This window comes from Chrysochloris asiatica, unplaced genomic scaffold, assembly GCF_000296735.1.
Source record: "Chrysochloris asiatica unplaced genomic scaffold, ChrAsi1.0 scaffold00596, whole genome shotgun sequence".
Lineage (NCBI taxonomy): Eukaryota > Metazoa > Chordata > Mammalia > Afrosoricida > Chrysochloridae > Chrysochloris > Chrysochloris asiatica.
The window spans coordinates 238,314-257,259 of record NW_006409114.1 but is presented as its reverse complement, the minus strand read 5'-3'; the positions used below and the strand labels follow the sequence as shown (position 1 = coordinate 257,259).

General features: G+C 37.7%; 1 protein-coding gene and 1 pseudogene across 1 annotated transcript in view; one reads left to right on the top strand and one right to left on the bottom strand.

Moving 5' to 3' along the window:
- LOC102822064 (aspartyl/asparaginyl beta-hydroxylase-like) overlaps window positions 1–18,946 on the bottom strand; it is a gene marked incomplete at its 3' end in the record, with an annotated part of 69,931 nt that overhangs the window by 34,141 nt on the left and 16,844 nt on the right. Inside the window, exons 2-4 of the mRNA XM_006877771.1 lie at window positions 15,405–15,554; window positions 13,821–13,865; window positions 7,152–7,220 (exon numbers count right to left, since the gene is read on the bottom strand). Coding sequence (XP_006877833.1) covers window positions 7,152–7,220; window positions 13,821–13,865; window positions 15,405–15,554 — 264 coding nt within the window. The remainder of the gene's footprint in view (window positions 1–7,151; window positions 7,221–13,820; window positions 13,866–15,404; window positions 15,555–18,946) is intronic.
- LOC102821279 lies at window positions 572–2,810 on the top strand (annotated as a pseudogene).

Below are 18,946 nucleotides of genomic sequence, written 5' to 3'. Positions count from 1 at the left end.
AATAAGTATGGTGAAAGAATACAACCTTGTCGCACACCTTTCTTAATTTTAAAACATTCAGCGTTCCCATGTTCTATTCTAATAACTGCCTCTTGCAAGTAATGAATATAAAACAAACCCACTGCCAATAAGTCGACTATGACTCACAGCAATCGATCCTACTTACAGTTTCTGAGACTGTAAATTGTTATGGAAGCAAACAACCTCATCTTTCACCTACAGAGCAGCTATTGGGGTTGAACTGATTATCTTGCAGTTTAGCACACAAGTGCCTATGCCACAGTGTCACTGGAGCTCCTTAATAAACATAACATTGCAGAAAAATGGAATTACAATATTAGAGCTTTTCCATGAACTTTTTGAAGCCCTCTTCAACAGTACAGGTTGTGCAACAAATACATACATGTATTTGAACAAAAATATTTATCCAGTCATGCAGTCTCCCTGTATTGAAGACAAAATCACTAATCAAGAAAATGTTCTACTCTTGAGTCACCCCTGTGAGCCTAGTGTGGGCTGTACTCAGCACTTTCCCGTAGCTGTTTGCTACTTGCTGCCCTTCTCCTTTAAGATGCCTGAGGAAGTGCACCACAGAGAGGAGAAGGTGGAGAATTTTGCCTTCCAGGCAGAGATTGCCCAACTCATGTCACTCATCATCAATATCTTTTATTCCAACAAGTAAATTTTTTTCTGGGAACTGATCTCAAATGACTATGAGAGCCTGACAGATCCTTCCAAATTAGGTTGTGGTAAAGAGCTAAAAATTGACATCATCCCCAACCCCCAGGAATGTACTCTAACTCTGGTTAGAGTTAGATATCAGCATTGGCATGACCAAGGCTGATCTCATAAATATTCTGGGAACTATTGCCAAGTCTGGTACCAAAACATTTGTGGAAGCTCTGAAGGCTGGTGCAGACATTTCCATGATTGGGCAATTTGGTGTTGGCTTTTATTCTACCTATTTGGTGGCAGAGAAAGTGGTTGTGATCACATAGCAAAATGATAATGAATGAACAGTATGTGTGGGAGTCTTCTGCTGGAGGTGCCTTTACTGTTCGTGCTGACCAGAGTGAACACATTGGTCGGGGTATCAAAGTGATTCTGTACCTTAAAGAAGACCAGACACAGTACCTAGAGGAGAGGCAAATGAAAGAAGTCGTGATGAAGTACTCACAGTTCATAGGCCTTTATCTAGAGTTCATCACCCTTTATCTGGAGAAGGAATGAGTAAAGGAAATTAGTGATGATGAGGCAGAGGAAGAGAAAGGTGAGAAAAAAGAAGATAAGGATGAAGAAGAAAAGCCTGAGATTGAAGATGTGGGCTCAGATGAGGAAGATGATAGTGGTAAGGACAAAAAAAAGAAGACCAAGAAGATTAAAGAGAAATATATTGACCATCAAGAACTGAACAAGACCAACCCCATTTTTGACCAGAAATCCTGATGACATTACCCAGGAGGAATATGGGGAGTCTAATCGACTCAACGGCACTTAACAACAACAACAAAAGAGCCTTACAAATGACTGGGAAGACCACGTGGCAGTGAAGCACTTCTCTGTAGAAGGTCAACTGGAATTCCGAGCATTGCGTTTATCTACACCAGGCTCCTTTTGATCTCTTTAAGAATAAGAAGATAAAGAATAACATTAAACTTTATGTCTGCCATGCGTTCATCATGGATAACTGTGATGAGTTAATACCAGAATATCTCAACTTCATCCGAGGTGTGGTGGACTCTGAGGACCTGTCCCTCATCACCTCCCAGGAAATGCTCCAACAAAGCAAAATCATGAAGGTTATCTGCAAAAACATGGTCAAGAAGTGCCATGAGCTCTTCTCTGTGTTGGCAGAAGATAAGGAGAACTATAAGAAATTCTATGAGGCATTCTCTAAGATGTAGCTTGGAATCCACGAGGACTCTACCAACCAGCAAGGCCTTTCTGAGATGCTGCGCTATCACACTTCGCAGTCTGGACATGAAATAACTTCTCTCTCAGGGTATGTTTCTCACATGAAGGAACTTAGAAGTCCATTTATGATATCACTGGTGAAAGCAAAGAGCAGGTAGCCAATTCTGCATTTGTGGAGCAAGTTCAGACGCAGAACTTTGAGGTAGTTTATAAGACCAAACCTATCGATGAGTACTTTGTGCAGCAGTTCAAGTTTGATAGGAAGAGCCTGGTCTCAGTTACCAAGGAAGGCCTAGGGCTACCAGAGGATGAAGAGGAGAAGAGCAAAAATGGAAGAGAGCAAGGACAAGTTTGAGAACCTCTGCAAGCTCATGAAAGAAATCTTAGATAAGAAGGTTGAGAAGATAACAATCTCCAATAGACTTGTGTCTTCATCCTGTGACTAGTACATATGGCCGGATGGCCAATATAGAACAGATCATGAAAACCCAAGCACTGCAGGACAACTCTACAATAGGCTACATGATGGCCAAAAAGCACCTGGAGATCAATCCAGATCACCCCACTGTGGAAACACTGAAGCAGAAGGCTGAAGCAGACAAGAACGACAAAGCTGTCAAGGTCCTAGTGGTCCTGCTCTTTGAAACTGCACTGCTCTCTCTGGCTTCTCGCTTGAGGATCCCCAGACCCACTCCAACCACATCTACCGCCTTATCAAGATGGCCTTAGGCACTGATGAAATGACAGCTGAGGAACCCAGTACTGTTGTTCCTGATGAGATCCACCCCCTTGAGGGTGATGAGGATGCATCTTGCATAGAAGAAGTAGATCAGTTATTTCTACCTACAAAACTTGTGCCCTCTGTAGTGTCCCTGTGGTTCCCACAGCAGCCTTGAGTGGCCCTGTCCCACCTGGCTCCATCTGCTAATAACTAGGGGTTATTTTTGCTCATGGGCCTTATGTGTAAGGAAGGATGTTAGGTCCTCAGCCCCTGCCCCCTCCCTTATTTGGGAGTGAGGTTAGATGTTGTATATTGTGTTTTTTTGTTGTTTATTTTGTTCTGACATTAAAATATGCAAAATAAAAATGATGTTATTTTATACAAAAAAAGAAAGAAAATGTTCTAGGTATCCAGTAACTCCTTAGCCTTAGGCTCCAACCAAAGAGCAGAGACTCAATGACCTCAGCTGGGCAAGGTCCAGGCATCTCCACCCTGTAGCTGTGTGAAGGACCTAACCCAGCTTCACCAAGTGAAAGTCGTAGGAAGAAAGGGCAACCACATAACCCTTAACAAGTTATAACTCTAACGTGGTTTTATTATTCTCGGCTTGTAGACCTTGGATCATTTTTATAAACAATTGAGTTTTCAAAATACCATACTAAGATCAAAGCAAATTTATTTTACATAATTTGGCTACTAAAGTAAGAAATCATACAAACAAGAATTTACAAATAAGTATCATCTTGTTCTTATGTACCCATGAATCAGTTGTGCCTCATAGCAATGATATGAATAACAGAACTAAATACTACTCAGTCCCACCCCATCCTCACAGTCGTTCCTACGTTGGAGGCCATTGTTGCAGCCACTATGTTAATCCATCTTATTGAGGATCTTCCTCTTTTTTGCTGACACACTACTTTATCGAGCATGGTAAACCTTCTCTAGGGAGTGATCCTTCCAGAAATCATGTCCAAAATATGTGCTTCTAAAGAGCATTCTGGTTATATTCTTCCAACACAGGTTTGTTTTTCCAGAATTATATGGTATATTTAATATCCTCCACCAACACCATAATTCAAAGGAATCAATTATTCATCAGTCTTCCTTATTGACTGTCCAGCTTTTACGTGAATTGTGATATTGACCATAAATCTTCCTTATTCACTGTCTAGCTTTCATGTGCATATGAAGCAACTGGAAATACCATGTCTGAGGTCAAGTGCACCTTAGTTTTCAATATGACATCTTTGCAGGTTAACACTTCAAAGAGGCTTTTTACAGCAGCTTTGCCCAATGCAATCCACTTCTTCTGATTTCCTGATTGCTACTTTCATGGGTGTTGATTGTGGGTACAAGTAAGCTGAAATCCTTCACGATTTCAATCTTTTCTCCAATAATCATGCCACTGGTTACTGGCCCATAAGTTACAATGAATTATTTAATGTATCTTCTAGCCATAATCTTTGTAAACTCCACCAAACAACTCTTTTCCTGATGTGTCTGGGTAAGAGTAGGTGGGAGAAGATACTGATAAGATAACAAGATTCAGCTGTGGTAGTTAGCAGAGTTCACGGTAATTATAAAAACTTGAAGCTCAAGCATGGGTATAAATGAGTCATCTTAGAAGCAGGAGGTGAGAATCTCATTACCATTAAAGAAGAACCAGGAGGGGAGTGCAGGACTTGTGCCCTGAGATTCTTGCACATTGAACCTTCTTGACCCAAGGTCAGAAAGCTGTGACACCAGAGAACTGGCAGAGAGGCAGAAGTCAACAGAACAAAGAGCCAGAGCAGGAGACAGAGTGATGGGTTTACCAGTCCATGAAACAAGTAAAACAGTGACTGGGGAGGAGACTTGCTTTCAGAGTAGGGTGCTTCCAGGCACTTAATTGGGGAAAAAATGGTTTGCTGACCCACAGAGCTAGAGCCAAGGTGTTCAGGCAGAGATTTATGGTAAAGTGGTGCGTCCTATGGGCATTTATCAGCAGTTCTAAAATTGTAGCATTGACCAGACAAAGGGAGGTCTAACTGTGGGCATGGCTGAGAGAAGGACGCCCTTTCTGAAAGAACTGTGTCCTGAGTATTTTCTAATCCTGAATTGTATGTAACCTGTTAACTTCCCTAATAAACCACATAAATGGGAATATGGTGTCTGAGTTCTGTGTGGCCACTGCAATGAATTATAAAATTAAGCTGAGTAGAGGCTAGTGCTATGGGAAAGATGGCTAGTGCCATCACTTTTTGCAGTCCAGTTGTGACGATTTTGTTTTATGTTGAAGTGTAATACATATTGTAGGCTGCAGTCTTTAATCTTCATCACCAGTGCATCAAATTTGCTTCACTTTAAGCAAAAAAGACTGTGTCATCAGGATACAGAAATTTATTAATAAGTCTTTCTTTAACTCTGATGCTATATTCTTCTTTGCATAGTCCAGTTCCTCAGATTATTTGTTCAGCATACTGATGAACTAAGTATGGTGAAAAGATAAAATCCTGATGCCCACCTTTCCTGATTTTAAACCATATCTTTGTTCTTTCCCTTGGTCTATGAATGAAAAGAACAACTGATGAAGTAAAAGTGCTGAAGAGAAGATTTTAAAAAGCAGCTCCAGAAGACAAGGTATTACAATTAAATGTGCAAAGACTTGGAATTAGAAAACCAAAATGGAAGAACACTCTTGGCATTCTTCAAGCTGAAGAACTAACAAAAACATTTCAATCTTCCAGAGAGTTTTTATGAGCAAAATACTAAATAATGTAGGAAGCATCAAAAGAAGATGGTAGGAATACACAAGCGTCACTACACAGAAAGAATTGGTTGAGGTTCAACATTTCAGGAGACAGCACATGATAAAGAACTAATGGTAGAAGTTCAAGCTCCACTAAAAGCATTGATGAAAATTTAAGACCCAGAAATTGACAGGATACCAAAGGACATGTTTCAACAAAAGGAAGAAGCATTGGAGTTGCTTACTCATCTATGCCAGGAAACTTGGAAGACAGCTACCTATCCAATCAACTATAAGATATCTATATTCCTACCCACAAATAACATCTTTCTAATTTGTGAAAAGGCATAATTGGAATATATTTTTGAAATGTGAAGTAAAAAAATCAAAATGCTATACAGTAGTAATAGTTTACTATAAAAGAAGTTATGTTTTATAGAAGAAAAACTACTTTTTAACTGTTGGTACTTCTTGTTTCACAGGCATAAGAGTGATTTTACTCTAAAAAAAAAGAAAGAGAAATCAATAAAATACATATCAAAAATAAATTCCTAAAAATGTATCCCATATGAAGTTAACAGAAAAAAAGAAAAAACTTCACTGTTCCTGAAGTTGCTAAATTTTCCACAAATCAATTTAGATTTAGAGATTTTTTTTTTTTTTTACAAAGAACTTTATTAAGAGAATACATGTGTCTATTATAAACCACAGAGATTAGTTGTAAAAGGAAACTGGTATTTGATATTAGAATTTGCCATTTAAAGAAACACAATGGAGTAATAAATCATTTATCATTATAGACAAAGTGTATACACAGTTTTGTTTCTTCTATATGCCTAGGGCGTATCTTCTAGGGATATACTTATAAAACCTACTTTTAGATATAAAACAACATGAATGTATTAAAATTTTACAAAAGTTAATGAAAAGAATTCTCACTGAGTAATAATAAGAAAATATAAACAGAGACATGTAAAAATTAACAAGTTATATTACACTTCGTCATAGTTATAAACATTTTTCATATTATAACTTAATGTAATATGCATTAATACAAAAAGTTTTAAAACACAACCCTGTACAGATTTACCATAGGTCAGAATGGACTCAACAGCACTTAACAACAGCAATGCTATATACTAAAGTAAACAAAACATTGATTAATAAGGAAAAATATATATCTCACCAGGTCAAATTATGAAAAATTTATGGCATCCATTTTAGTAATACACATTTTAAGATAACTGAGAGAACACCACATTTTTATTTCTTATAAGAATCACCTCAATGATACAGACAATTATGGTGACAAAAAAGAATCCAAGAATTTCAAAATAACAAAAACTGACTGAAAGAGCACTAGCTCAAAATACGCATAGGACACTTTCAGAAGTTCTTAATCACAATTTTATTTCAAAATGAATTTAAGCAGATTAAACCTTTACAGATTTACAAGTTTAAATGTAAGTCAATCATATAAAATGCTACTAAAGCATGACTGTAATTGCTTAAAAACAGACAAGGGCATTGCCTATATATTCAAATATAAAGTTCAGAATACAAAGTGCTTTAATCTTAAAACATAATATATTTATTAAAAGTATACTTATCAAATTGAAAAATAAGTGTAAGGAAAAGTAATTAAGGCATTTAACATCTCAACAAGAATGAAACATTTAAGTGGGGAAATATTTCACATAAAATGTATAAGATATACATAGGTATTACTAAAGGTTGCTTTCAAGCACTTTACCACAACTAAAAACAGATAAAAGGAGTACTTACCTAATAAAATTTTGGCATCATCCACATCAAAATCACCATCACCATCAGCATCATAGAGTCCTAATTTTCCTATAAAAGAAGACGAGTGATGGATATGAGGACATAAAGGAAAATGAATATACTTTAAGATATTTCTACAGTTCTGCACACTAGCCATACATGTTAACAATCAATGCAATCTCCTTTAATCCTATAAAACAGTACTAAATGAATATCATATAAATCTAATGAGCAATCCACTTAAAAGACTCAGAAAATCTTCATCTAATTCTATGAAATATAACTAAGATGACACTTTCTTTAATGTTAAAAAATATCCTGACCACTTCAGGGTGTTTTTATAGTATTGCTAAAAATATCTTTGATAAATATATTCAACATGAGAAACAATATTGAGTGCTCACGTCAGCAGTACATATACTAAAATTTGAAAGATTACAGAAATTAGCATGGCCCATGTTCAAGGATGACACACAAATGTGTGAAGTGTTCCCACAGAAAGAGTTCCAAAGGATTAATAATAGAATATCACAAATGGACAACACACGAAAAGGTCAAAGGAGTAGAATAGAAAAGATGGAAGTCAGAACTAGTGAGCTGGAACACAAAGCTCTCAATACTACTAAGATAGAGCAAGCAGAAAAAAAATTTAAAAACCAGAAGAAGGTCTAAGATTCATGTTGGACAACATGAAGAGGAAAAACTTAAGAATTGTCAGCATTTTGGAACAGGAAGAATTACACAAATCCACATCAAAAAAATAATACATCATGACCAAATGGGATTCATATCAGGGATGCAAGGATGGTTCAATATTAGAAAAACAATCAATGTAATCCACTATATAAATAAGAAAAAAGGAAAGAAGCACATGATCATATCGACTGATGCAGAAAAGGCATTTGACAAAATCCAACATTCATTCCTGATAAAAACCCTCAACAAAGTAGGAACTGAAGGAAAATTCCTCAACATAATTAAGAGCATATATACAAAATCAGCCTACTTTCAGTGGGGAGAAACTGAAAGCATTCCCTCTGTGAACAGGAACCAGACTCCTATTCAACATTGTGCTGGAAGTCTTAGCAACAGCCATACAGTAAGACAGGGAAATTAAGGGTATCCAAATTGGCAAGGAAGAAGTAAAACTCTCTCTATTTGCAGACAATATGCTACTATACCTAGAAAACCCCCAATGACTCAGTAAAAAAGCTACTAGACCTCACTGGAAGATTCAGCAAAGTGGCAGTATATAAAATCAACATACAGAAATCAGCTGAATTTCTCTATACCAATAACGACAGCACTGAAAAGGACATTAGGAAAGCAATGACATTTACAAGAGCCGCCCAAAGGATGAAATGTCTAGGAATAAATGGAACCAGAGAAGCAAAGGATCTATACAAAGAAAACTACAAAACATTACTACAAGAAACCAAAGAGACCTACAAAAAGGGTAGAATGTTCCATGCTCCTGGATAGGAAGACTTAGCATTGTGAAAATGTCAATACTGCCCAAAGCAATTTACACATATAATGCGATTCCAATCAAGATTCCAAAGACATTCTACAAAGAGATGGGAAAAACTATAACAAACTTTATATGGAAAGGAAAGAGACCCAGGATAAACAGAGCCAGGAAGCCGTCAAGGCAAGCAATAAAGTTACTTCAGGACAAACTCCCCTCTAAGACTGAAACTCAAAGGGAATACATGAATAAGCATGTAACCACACTAGTCTACTGGTAAGTAGAAAAGGGGAAAAGGCAGCAACAAAGAAATAGACTGATTTCAACCACAATCCATTGAGGCTGGTTGGTCCAAAATGTGGTGAGACCTGGGGACACTTGAGCCCATGGACAAGGACACAGCCATAGAGGTCCAGTGCTGAGAGTGAAGCACCCAGCTACTATGAAGTGAGGGAAGATGCACAAGAACACCCAAACTTGCAGACAGACCTAGCCTCAATGGCTTAATAATCAGAACTCAACTAGAGGAAGATTAAGGAAACAAATATATATTTTATAAATAGGAAACAAGGGTAACTTGCTACAGTTTGATGAACCTGACCTATACTCATTAAGGTTGTAACTCTAAATACCAACAGAGAGGTAAGGAGTCTTCACATCAAGTATCAATGTTATCCCCTCTGTACAGAGAGTAGATAGGGACGGGCAACTTAGACATTGGCTACCTAAAATGAGGGGGCGATAAATGCACGAAGTGACTGGCTTACAAGGTTTTAAGAGGAAATTTAGTTTAAGAGTGTGTGTGGGGGTGGGGGAGGAGAAAGACTCCCCACTGAATAGTTTTCATCTTTTCTAGATGTGTCTGGTGAAAAGAGATGGGGATAACAGTCATTAAGATTCAACAGTGAATAATTGTTTTCATGACTAATTGCAACTGTCACAACTGTAAAGGTAGAAGTTTTGTAACAAAAACAGGGAAGAGGCTAATCTTACAGACCAGAAACCAACTGAGGACCCTAGGACCATCAAGGGAGAGGAACACAAGCAGGACCTTATCCAGAGAAACAGCTGAGGACTCTAGATTCATGGGAAGAGAGGGACAAAGAGCTGGTGCCCAGGAAGCAGACTTGTGGAATGTGCCCTTTAGAGATGTAAATATATGCCTGAGTGTTTTGTTTTGTTTTTTAAAGAAAGCTAAAGTGAATGAGAGAAATACTGTTAACTGATGATACATGGAAGGGATTATAATCATTGCAATGAAACAAGGTGTACAATTTGTTGAATGTAAAACTTATGATCTGCCATGTAAATTTTCAATCAAGCCACAATAAAAACCTGAATAATTAAAAAAAAAAAAAAAGTTTAAAGTGTTATATAGACAATCTAAGATAAATTTTAAAAAAAAGAATGTAACCAAAAGAGATCTACAAAAATGAAATGGAAAAATGTACCATGCTCCTGGATAGGAAGACATACCATTATAAAAATGTCAATACTGTTCAAAGCAATAGACACTTATAATGCAATCCCAATCCAGATTGCAATGACATTCTTCAAAGAGATGAAAAAAACAATTACAAACTTCATATGGAAAGGAAAGAGACCCAGGATAAGCAAAGCACTGCTTAAGAAGAATAAGGTTAGAAACCTCTCACTCCCCTACATCAAAACTTATTACATGGCTACAGTGGCCAAAACAGCTTGGTACTGCTACAATGAAAAATACATTGATCAATGGAACAGAATTGAGAATCCAGAAATTAACCTATCCACATACAGCCAACTGATTTTTGACAAAGTACCTAAATATATCGCATGGGTAGAATACAATCTCTTCAACAAATGGTGCTGGCAGAACTGGAAAACGATATGCAAAAGACTGAAACAAGACCTTCACCTCAAGTCTTATACAAAAACCAACTCAACATGGATTAAGGACCTAAATGTGAATCCCAGAATTATGATGGCCATCAATGAAAATATAGAGACAAATGTGAGGGCTTAAATACAGAGCATACACAGACTACCAATCATTGTGAAAATTACACAAAGGTAGACAAAATAGATGATTGGGACATACTAAAAATTAAAAATTTATGTGCATCAAAAGAGTAAAAAGGGAGCCCACAGAATGGGAAAAAATCTTTTGCAATGACACATCAGACAAGGGACTCATTTCTAAATTGTATAGAAAACTCCAACACCTCTACAAGAAAACAACAAATAACCCAATTAAAAATGGGCACATAACATGGACAGACACTTCACAAAGGAAGACATTTGGGCAGCCAACAAACATGAAGAACTGTTAATTATCATTAACCATTAGAGAGATGCAAATGAAAAAAAAAAAATGAGTTATCATCTCACACCAGCAATAATAGCAATGATCAAAAATGTAGAGGACAATAAACATTGGCGAGGATTCGGAGAGACTGGGATGCTCTTGCATTGATGGTGGGATTGCAAAATGGTCCAACCACTCTGGAAAGCAATATGGCGCTTCCTCAGAAGGTTGTAAATAGAAATAACTTGTGATCTGGCTATTCCTCTACTTGGTATTTACCCACAAAAAATACGTGCCTTAACACGAGTAGATATATGCACACCAATGTTCACAGCAGCACTATTTACAATAGCAAAAAGATGGAGACAGCCTAAATGACCATCAATGGAAGAGTAGATAAACAAACTTTGGTACATACACACAATGGAATATTATGCTACCTTGAAGAACAACAAGGAAGCTGTAAGCAACCGCATAACATGGATGAACCTAGAGGACATTATGTTGAGTGCAATTAGTCAGTCACAAACGGAGAAATACTATATAGGTCCACTACTGTAAAAGACTAAGAAAAAGAACCCATACTAAAAGTATGGTAAAAAAAAAAATTATTTGCTGGTTACTGGGATATGGGAGGTGGGGTGAAGGGAGGGAACAGAAGGTGAAGCACAGGGTAGGGAATAGACACAGTATAGTTTGGGTGCTGGGGAAGATGGCAATACACAAGAAGGGGGAGGGGAATGGAAGAACAAAGTGGATGGGAGAACAGTTAGGCAGGTTTGCTTGGGCTAAGTGGGACAGAGGTAAATAACGATGTATGCACAACCTTGGAACAACAGTGCACTGGGATTACAGGGATTGAGGCATGGTTTGAATGGGTAAAAGGAGGGAAATGCTGTTAAAGATGCTTGGCTGTCTTTTGAATCTTGGTTTCATACCATTGTAAAAGAAACACTTGAGGGGGAAAGAAACAGGAGAGAAAGGAATAGCCATAAATATCACCATAGAAAGAATGTTAAGTCCATCTTCTGCCTATGACTGATTGGAATACCTAAAATGGGGCTACAACTTTCCTAGAGAAGGAGGCTTCCTGTGGAGCCTTTGCACTGCGTAAGACCATAGATGGAATCCTGAACCCCATCCATAATTTCCTGAGATGGGGAATCTCCACTTGAAAGGATAAGCAGACCAGCTTGGAGCAGCTAGAAGAATAGAAGACACTTCTTGAAAGAAAGATCAACAAAAAAAATAAAAAAACAATAACAGCAGTCTGACTGACTACTATAACAAGCAAGTTGCTCACCCAGGAGACATCAAGGCAAGTAAGTGGTCAGGTCCCCACAGAACAAACTCCCATCCAAAACTAAGATTCAGGGGGAATACACAAGCAGGCATGCAGTCTGACTGCTAACCACACTGGTCACCAATAAGGTGAAGTGAGGGAAAAACAGCAATGGAGCTCTGAGCTAAGTCCAACCATGTTCAAGGGGCTCCTGTGAACTCGGATGGAGACCTGGGCCCAGAGACAGTGACATAGACACAGAAGACTAGAGTGGAGAGTGAAGCGTCCAGCTGATAAGAAGTGAGGGCATATGCACAAAAACACCTACACTTGCAGATAATACCTACTTGACCTGGCTTCACTGGCTGGGTGATCAGAACTCTACTAGAAGAAGAAAGAAGAGGTAAAAAAAAAAAAAAAAAGAGTAATCTGATACAATTTGATGAATTTGACCCACACCTATGAATGCAAGAGCTCAAAAGAGGGAACAAATCTTTACAGCAAGAATCATTCCTACCACCTTGGTACACAGGATAGACAGTGATGGGCAACTTGGACATTGGTTATCCAAAATGAGAGAGCTACAAAGGCAAGAAGTGACTGACTTACAAGCTGTCAAGAGGGAGCCAAGATCCAGAGGGCACGGAGAAAAGGGAGTTTCAAACAGTTCATGGAAAAATGGAATTAAAAGATAACAGAATTTTTTCATGAACTTTTTTGAAGCTCCCGTGTACATTTATTTGCTAAAATAAGCAGACTTATCCTTTATCATTGGACAATACAGCTATGAAGAAACATAATATTAAACAGAATTAATAAATAGAGCACTAATACAGAGTCCTAAGGAGCTGTGGTAGCGTAGTGGTTACGAATTGGGCTGCGAACTGCAAGGTCAACAGTTCAAAACTACCAGCTGCTCCGCGGGAGAAAGATGAGGCTTTCTGCTCCCGTAAAGATTTACAGCCTTGGAAACCCTGTTCAGGGTCGCTATGGGTCAGAACCAACTTGATGGCACTTAACAACAACAACAATACAGAGTCCTGGTGTGGTGTTATAGGATAAGCACTGAATTGCTAACCATAAAGTCTGTGATTAAAACTCACCAACCGCTCCTATACAGGGTCACTATGAGTCAGAAGCAACTCCACAGCACTTAACAACAACAACACAAAGCAGTTGGCAGCAGAGCTACCATTGCTTTAACAAACAGTGAATGAAAAGATTGTTTAAGTACAGGTTGACATTACTTAAAAGTTGTCATAAATAACTCCGTCCAATCTCTACTTTATCAGACCCCTTGTACCATTAAAAAAAACAACAGTTAACTTGCTATTTAAATTCTTGATTTATAAATCACATATACACTAAGAAAAAAAAATCATAAAATTGTGAAATAAAGAAGCTATTATTTCCATTGCTAAGAAAATGTAAGTCAACAGCTCAAAACTATCCATTACAGATTTAAAGTGATCAAAAAAGAATATAAAATAATACCTGATATGCTTATATGACAAGACTGGCTCTACAACTTACATTCTTTGCTATAAGTAATAACTAATTTAGCAAAATATTAATGTAGTTGGTTTTAGGGATCAACAAATATACACTTAAAATGCATTTCCAAGTTCCTACCTTGAAGTACCTCTGATAAGTTATAATGGAAGTCCTTTGCTTTTGCTGCATGCATATAAAAACATGAAAAATGTTACTTGTGCTTAAATGTATGAATATATTTATTTTATGTAATACTGCTTACCAAGCAAGAGTATCAACTGTAAATTAATAAAAACACACAATTTACATGAAATTTGTCTCCAAACTAAAATTCTTCCTCCTCTATAATCTGTCAATGTATCCAGAGACTTTTCCTTAAAGTAATATTTTCTTTGGCTTTCGTCCCGCCCTCACATCCCACTCCCCACAAAAAGACGGCTAAAACCTAACAAGTAAAGTTGAAACACAGGAGGCTCAATAGTTCTACCAGCTGGCTAAAATTACATGTAAAACTAAATTTAGACACCTGTATGTTTTTTCAGTGATAGAAGTCATATCTTTAATTGGATAATTAAAGAGGAATACTCAAAAAAGATTGTTGTTAGCTACCATCAAGTCGGCAACTGGGTAATTAAGCACTGATGTAAAGAAGCATGAATATCTGTAGTGATTATGTGGAAGGAAAGCAAAAAGGGAACACAATCACAAGTATCTAAGCAACTTTCTCAGAATAATATACAGAACCCACCTATACACAGAAACAAACACATTACACATTTGCCCACGTATGCCTATCTCATCTGGATTCACAGTAGAGCAACAGCGGAGTGTGCTTTGAAACTAGCTAAAGCAGAATTTTGCAATTAGTGTTTATGACACACTGTTGTTATTAAATGTCATGGAGTAGGTTACAACTCATCAACCTTGGTTAAGTTAATCAGGCTGTAAATCTTTGTGGGAGCAGAAAGTCTTGTCTTTCCCAGACAGAGCTCTTTCTACCACTGACCTTATTCGCAGTCCAGTACTTATGCTAGAGAGCCAATGCACTACTTTACATTCCTGTAGTAGTTGTTGTTAAGTGCCATCAAGTCGGTCCCGACTCATAGCAACTCTGTGTAAGGTTTCCGAGGAACAGCTGGTGGATTTTAACTGCCAACCTTGTGGTTCGAAGTCCAGTGTCGACCCTACAGTGCCACACAAAAGATTAATAAACTAGGTGGCTTATGAAAAGTGTCTTTAAATCTGTCTTGGAAGAACTATAGCCAGAAATCTCCTTAGAAGGAAGATGGTAAGACCTTATCTTACGTTCTATGGACATATTATCCAGAGGGACATCAAAATAGTAGTGAGTATGCAAAAAAAGAAAAAACTCTCGAAGAGATGTACTGACACAGTGGCTGGAACAATGGATTCAAACATAGCAACAATTGTGAGCATGGAACAGGGCAAGGCAATGTGTTTCGCCATGTTGTATAGTTCAAGACATGTTTCATAACAACATGAAACAGAATATTACAAGTAATGAGACTGAAAATGTTTCAATACAAACTTCTAATTTTCACTATTAGTCAAGTTCAAAAAACTCTGAAAAGTAAACCTAATAACATCCTTTTTTGTTCCCATCCTACTGACAATCACTGGAAAGATACAGAAATTATCATTAAAGAGTGGTTCATAAGTCTTTATAATTACACTTATAAGAAATATTAGCAAAAGTCTTACCTAAAACTTCCTCATAATCAATAAGGTCAAACCAAACGACAGCTACCGATGTCCAGACACCCAGCAAGGCAATGACCATAAACCAAGTGAAAAATGAACTTCCAGAGAGTCCTCTTTTCTTCCCATTCTTTTGTCCTCCATGCTTGATCTCTGTTTAAAAATTTAAGGAAAGGAAAAATGTCATAGCATAAAAAAATCACTTATTTACACAAAATCCTCTTTTCACAATGAGTTATTTTTCTAGGAATTGTCAATAATTACAATGTAGGCATAGTGGTACAATGGTTATGCAATCAGCTGCTAACTAATCTAAAGAAAGATTAGCAGTATAAATCCACTCAGTGGCTCTATAGGAGAAAGACGTGGAAATCTGTTTCTGTAAAACCCTATGGGGCAATTCTAATCTGTCACATGGGGTTACTATGAGTAAAATCAACTCAGTGACACCTAAATATAATATCATGGTAGCTGGTTTCAAAATCAGTTTTCACTTTAAACTCTCATATCACAAAAAATAAAGACTTTGTAAAAAAAAATCTGCTGAGACTCAATTCCAAGTATGTAAAACCCTAATTTACAAGTAATAAACTACTGATGGACTAATTAATGGAAAAAAAAACAGACTTGCTGTAGAAGGTAAAGTTCCTTTTAACCAAGTTCTTTACCAAAACTATTTAAAACAGCCTCCTTCAAAGTTCAAACTATATTAACTACACAATACAATCATATAGAAATGTAGCCAATCACTTACTTCTGTCCCATTTAGTTTATAAGAAACTTAAAAACTACTCTGTTAACTGTCAGGGAAGAAAATATCCCCACCATTTGTCTGCTAGTTTGTTGTACTGTGGTGGTTTGCATGTGGTTGTGGTGCTATCACCTATGCCAGTGGTATTTTAAATCCAGCATCGTCACCTCATCTCAGACAGATTTCAGCAGACCTTCCAGACTAAGACTAAAAATAAAAATCAGACACAGATCATTTCTGAATGGTTAACCACTGAAAATCTTATAAATAGCAGCAGAACATTGTCAGATATAGTGTCAAAAAACAAACCATACAGCTGAGGTCAAAAAGCACTCAAAATATTACTGGGGAAAAACTGACTCCTCAGAGGAGTTTGACCTTAACGATGTGAATGGAGTTAAGCTTTGGGGGCATTCATTTACTGCTGTGACACAACTTGAGAAAAGAATCAGATGCAAATATCTATTAATACGAGGAACTTGGAATTACAAAGTATGAATCAAGGAAAATTGAAAGTTGTCAAAAATGAAATGGAATGCATAAACATCGATATCCTAGACATTAGCAAACTGAAATGGACTGGCATTGGCCATGCTGAATCATAAGCATATGATTAATTAAGCTGGAAACAACAAATTTAAGAGGAATAACAATGCATTAATAATCAATAAAAAATTTCAAAACCTATCTTGAAGTACAATGCTGTCTGTGAAAGGGTAATATCCATTCACTTATAAAACTAAACCCAGTTATTAACGTCATTTTTTACATGAAAGACAGTCACGATGAAATTCAAGAATTCTACAAATATTTTCAGTCTACAATTAATCAAACATGCAATCAGAACAAACTGTTAATTACTGGTGGTTGGAATATGAAAGTTGGAAGCAAAGTGGAAGCATCTGCGAAAATATGGTCTCATTAATAGAAACAATGCTGGAGCTCCCATAATAGAATCGTGCAAGACTAATGACTTATTCATTGCAAATACTTTTTTAAAACATAAAAGGCAACTACAATGACTGTAATTGTAGAAGATGCGTAACTAAAAAGGGGGAGTAGTTAATCATTCATTTCAGAAACAGATGATCCCAGGACAAGAAAGAAGAGTATGAGTGGAACATGAAATCCTAACCAGAAAAGTAGTGACAGAAGAGACAGTGACAGAGGCAGTGGCATGTAGACACAGAGCAACTGCAGGCTCTAGATCACGGGACTGAGTGTGCCTGTGGGAAGGAGGTTGGCTTGAAGCATGAGCCCTTTGGACACTTAAAAGAACATATATTTGATGTACACACAAAACAAAACTTTTGTATGTGTATCTCAAATATTTTTGCTTTGTTCATTTGTGAAATATAAGATGTAAAAGGGAAGCCAATGGAAGGAAGTAGGATAACGGATGTTACAGGGGGTGGGGGTGGGGGTGGGACTGTAAACATTGCGGTAAAACAAAGCATATAATTTGCTGAATATAAAGCTAATGATCTTTTTTTTTAAGTTTTATTGTGAATTAAGTGATAGTTTACATGGGAGAACATTAGTTTTACATTCATTCTATCGAATATCATTTCATTGCCATGGTCACAAGCCCCTCCATGCATCAACAAACCACAAGCCTGCTCCCCCCACCATTTCTACACAGCCCTGTAATCAGCACAAAGCCCCTCTCTCTCTCTGGGTCTAAAGGCCCCAGCTGCTCCACCTCTCCACTTCACGTCTCTGCCTCCATCTTAAGGATCACTGCTTCTCTGGGTAAGGTCATGCTCTCTGCTCTTCTGCCTTCATGGTCCCAGGGACCTCCCACTCCTAGACTGAAAAGTTAATCACTCCCCTCTTTGATACAAAATGTCTACCTCTACATTTACAACCCTCGCAAGCAGTCCTGATAACAATTATTCACAATCGTATCACAAGAGACCTATCCATGTTTCGTCAGCCCCGCCTAGACAGATTGGCTACTACTCAGTGGAGATTCTACCTTCCTCCACGCCCTCTATATCTAGGTTCCCTCTTGAGAGCTTGTAAGCCAGTCACTTCTTGCCGTTGTAGCGCCCCCATTTTGGGTAGCCAATGTCCAAGTGGCCCATCCCTGTCTACTCTGTGTATGGAGGGGTGGGAATGATCCTTGCTGTAGAGATTTGTTCCCTGTTTTCAGACCCATCTGGCCAACAAGGTCTCAACCCGGGTTCACAGGAGTCTACTGAACATTGTGGGGCTTAGCTCACAGCTTCATTGCTGCTTTTCCCTCACTTCCCCATATCGGTGATGAACGTGGTCACAAATCAGAGCATGTATTCCCATTAAGTCTTAGTCTTGGAAGAGGGTTTACTCTGAGGGGACCATACCTTGATGTCTCCTAGGTGAGCAACTTGCTTGTACTTGTACTAATCAGTTGGTCTGCCTATATTGTTCTGTATTTTTCTTGTCAGTCTTACTTTCAAGAAGCATCTTCTGTTCTTCTAGCCATCCCAGGCTGGTCTGCCCATCCTTTCAAGAGGAAATTTCCCACCTCTGAAGATTCTGGGTGCTGTTCAGGATCCCACCTATGGTTTTATGAAATGCAGAGACTCCACAGGAAGCCTCCTTCACTGGGCACAATGTAGCCCTATTTTAGGTATTCCAATCAGTTATAGGCAGAAGATGGACTTAGAAGCTTTCTATGGTATTTCTGGCTATTCCTTTCTCTCCCATTCCAGTGTCTATTTTACAATGTAATACAAGGAAATCCAAGATTCAAAAGAAAAGGGCTAATGATCGTATCTATACACATTCACACAATTCATATTAAAAAAAA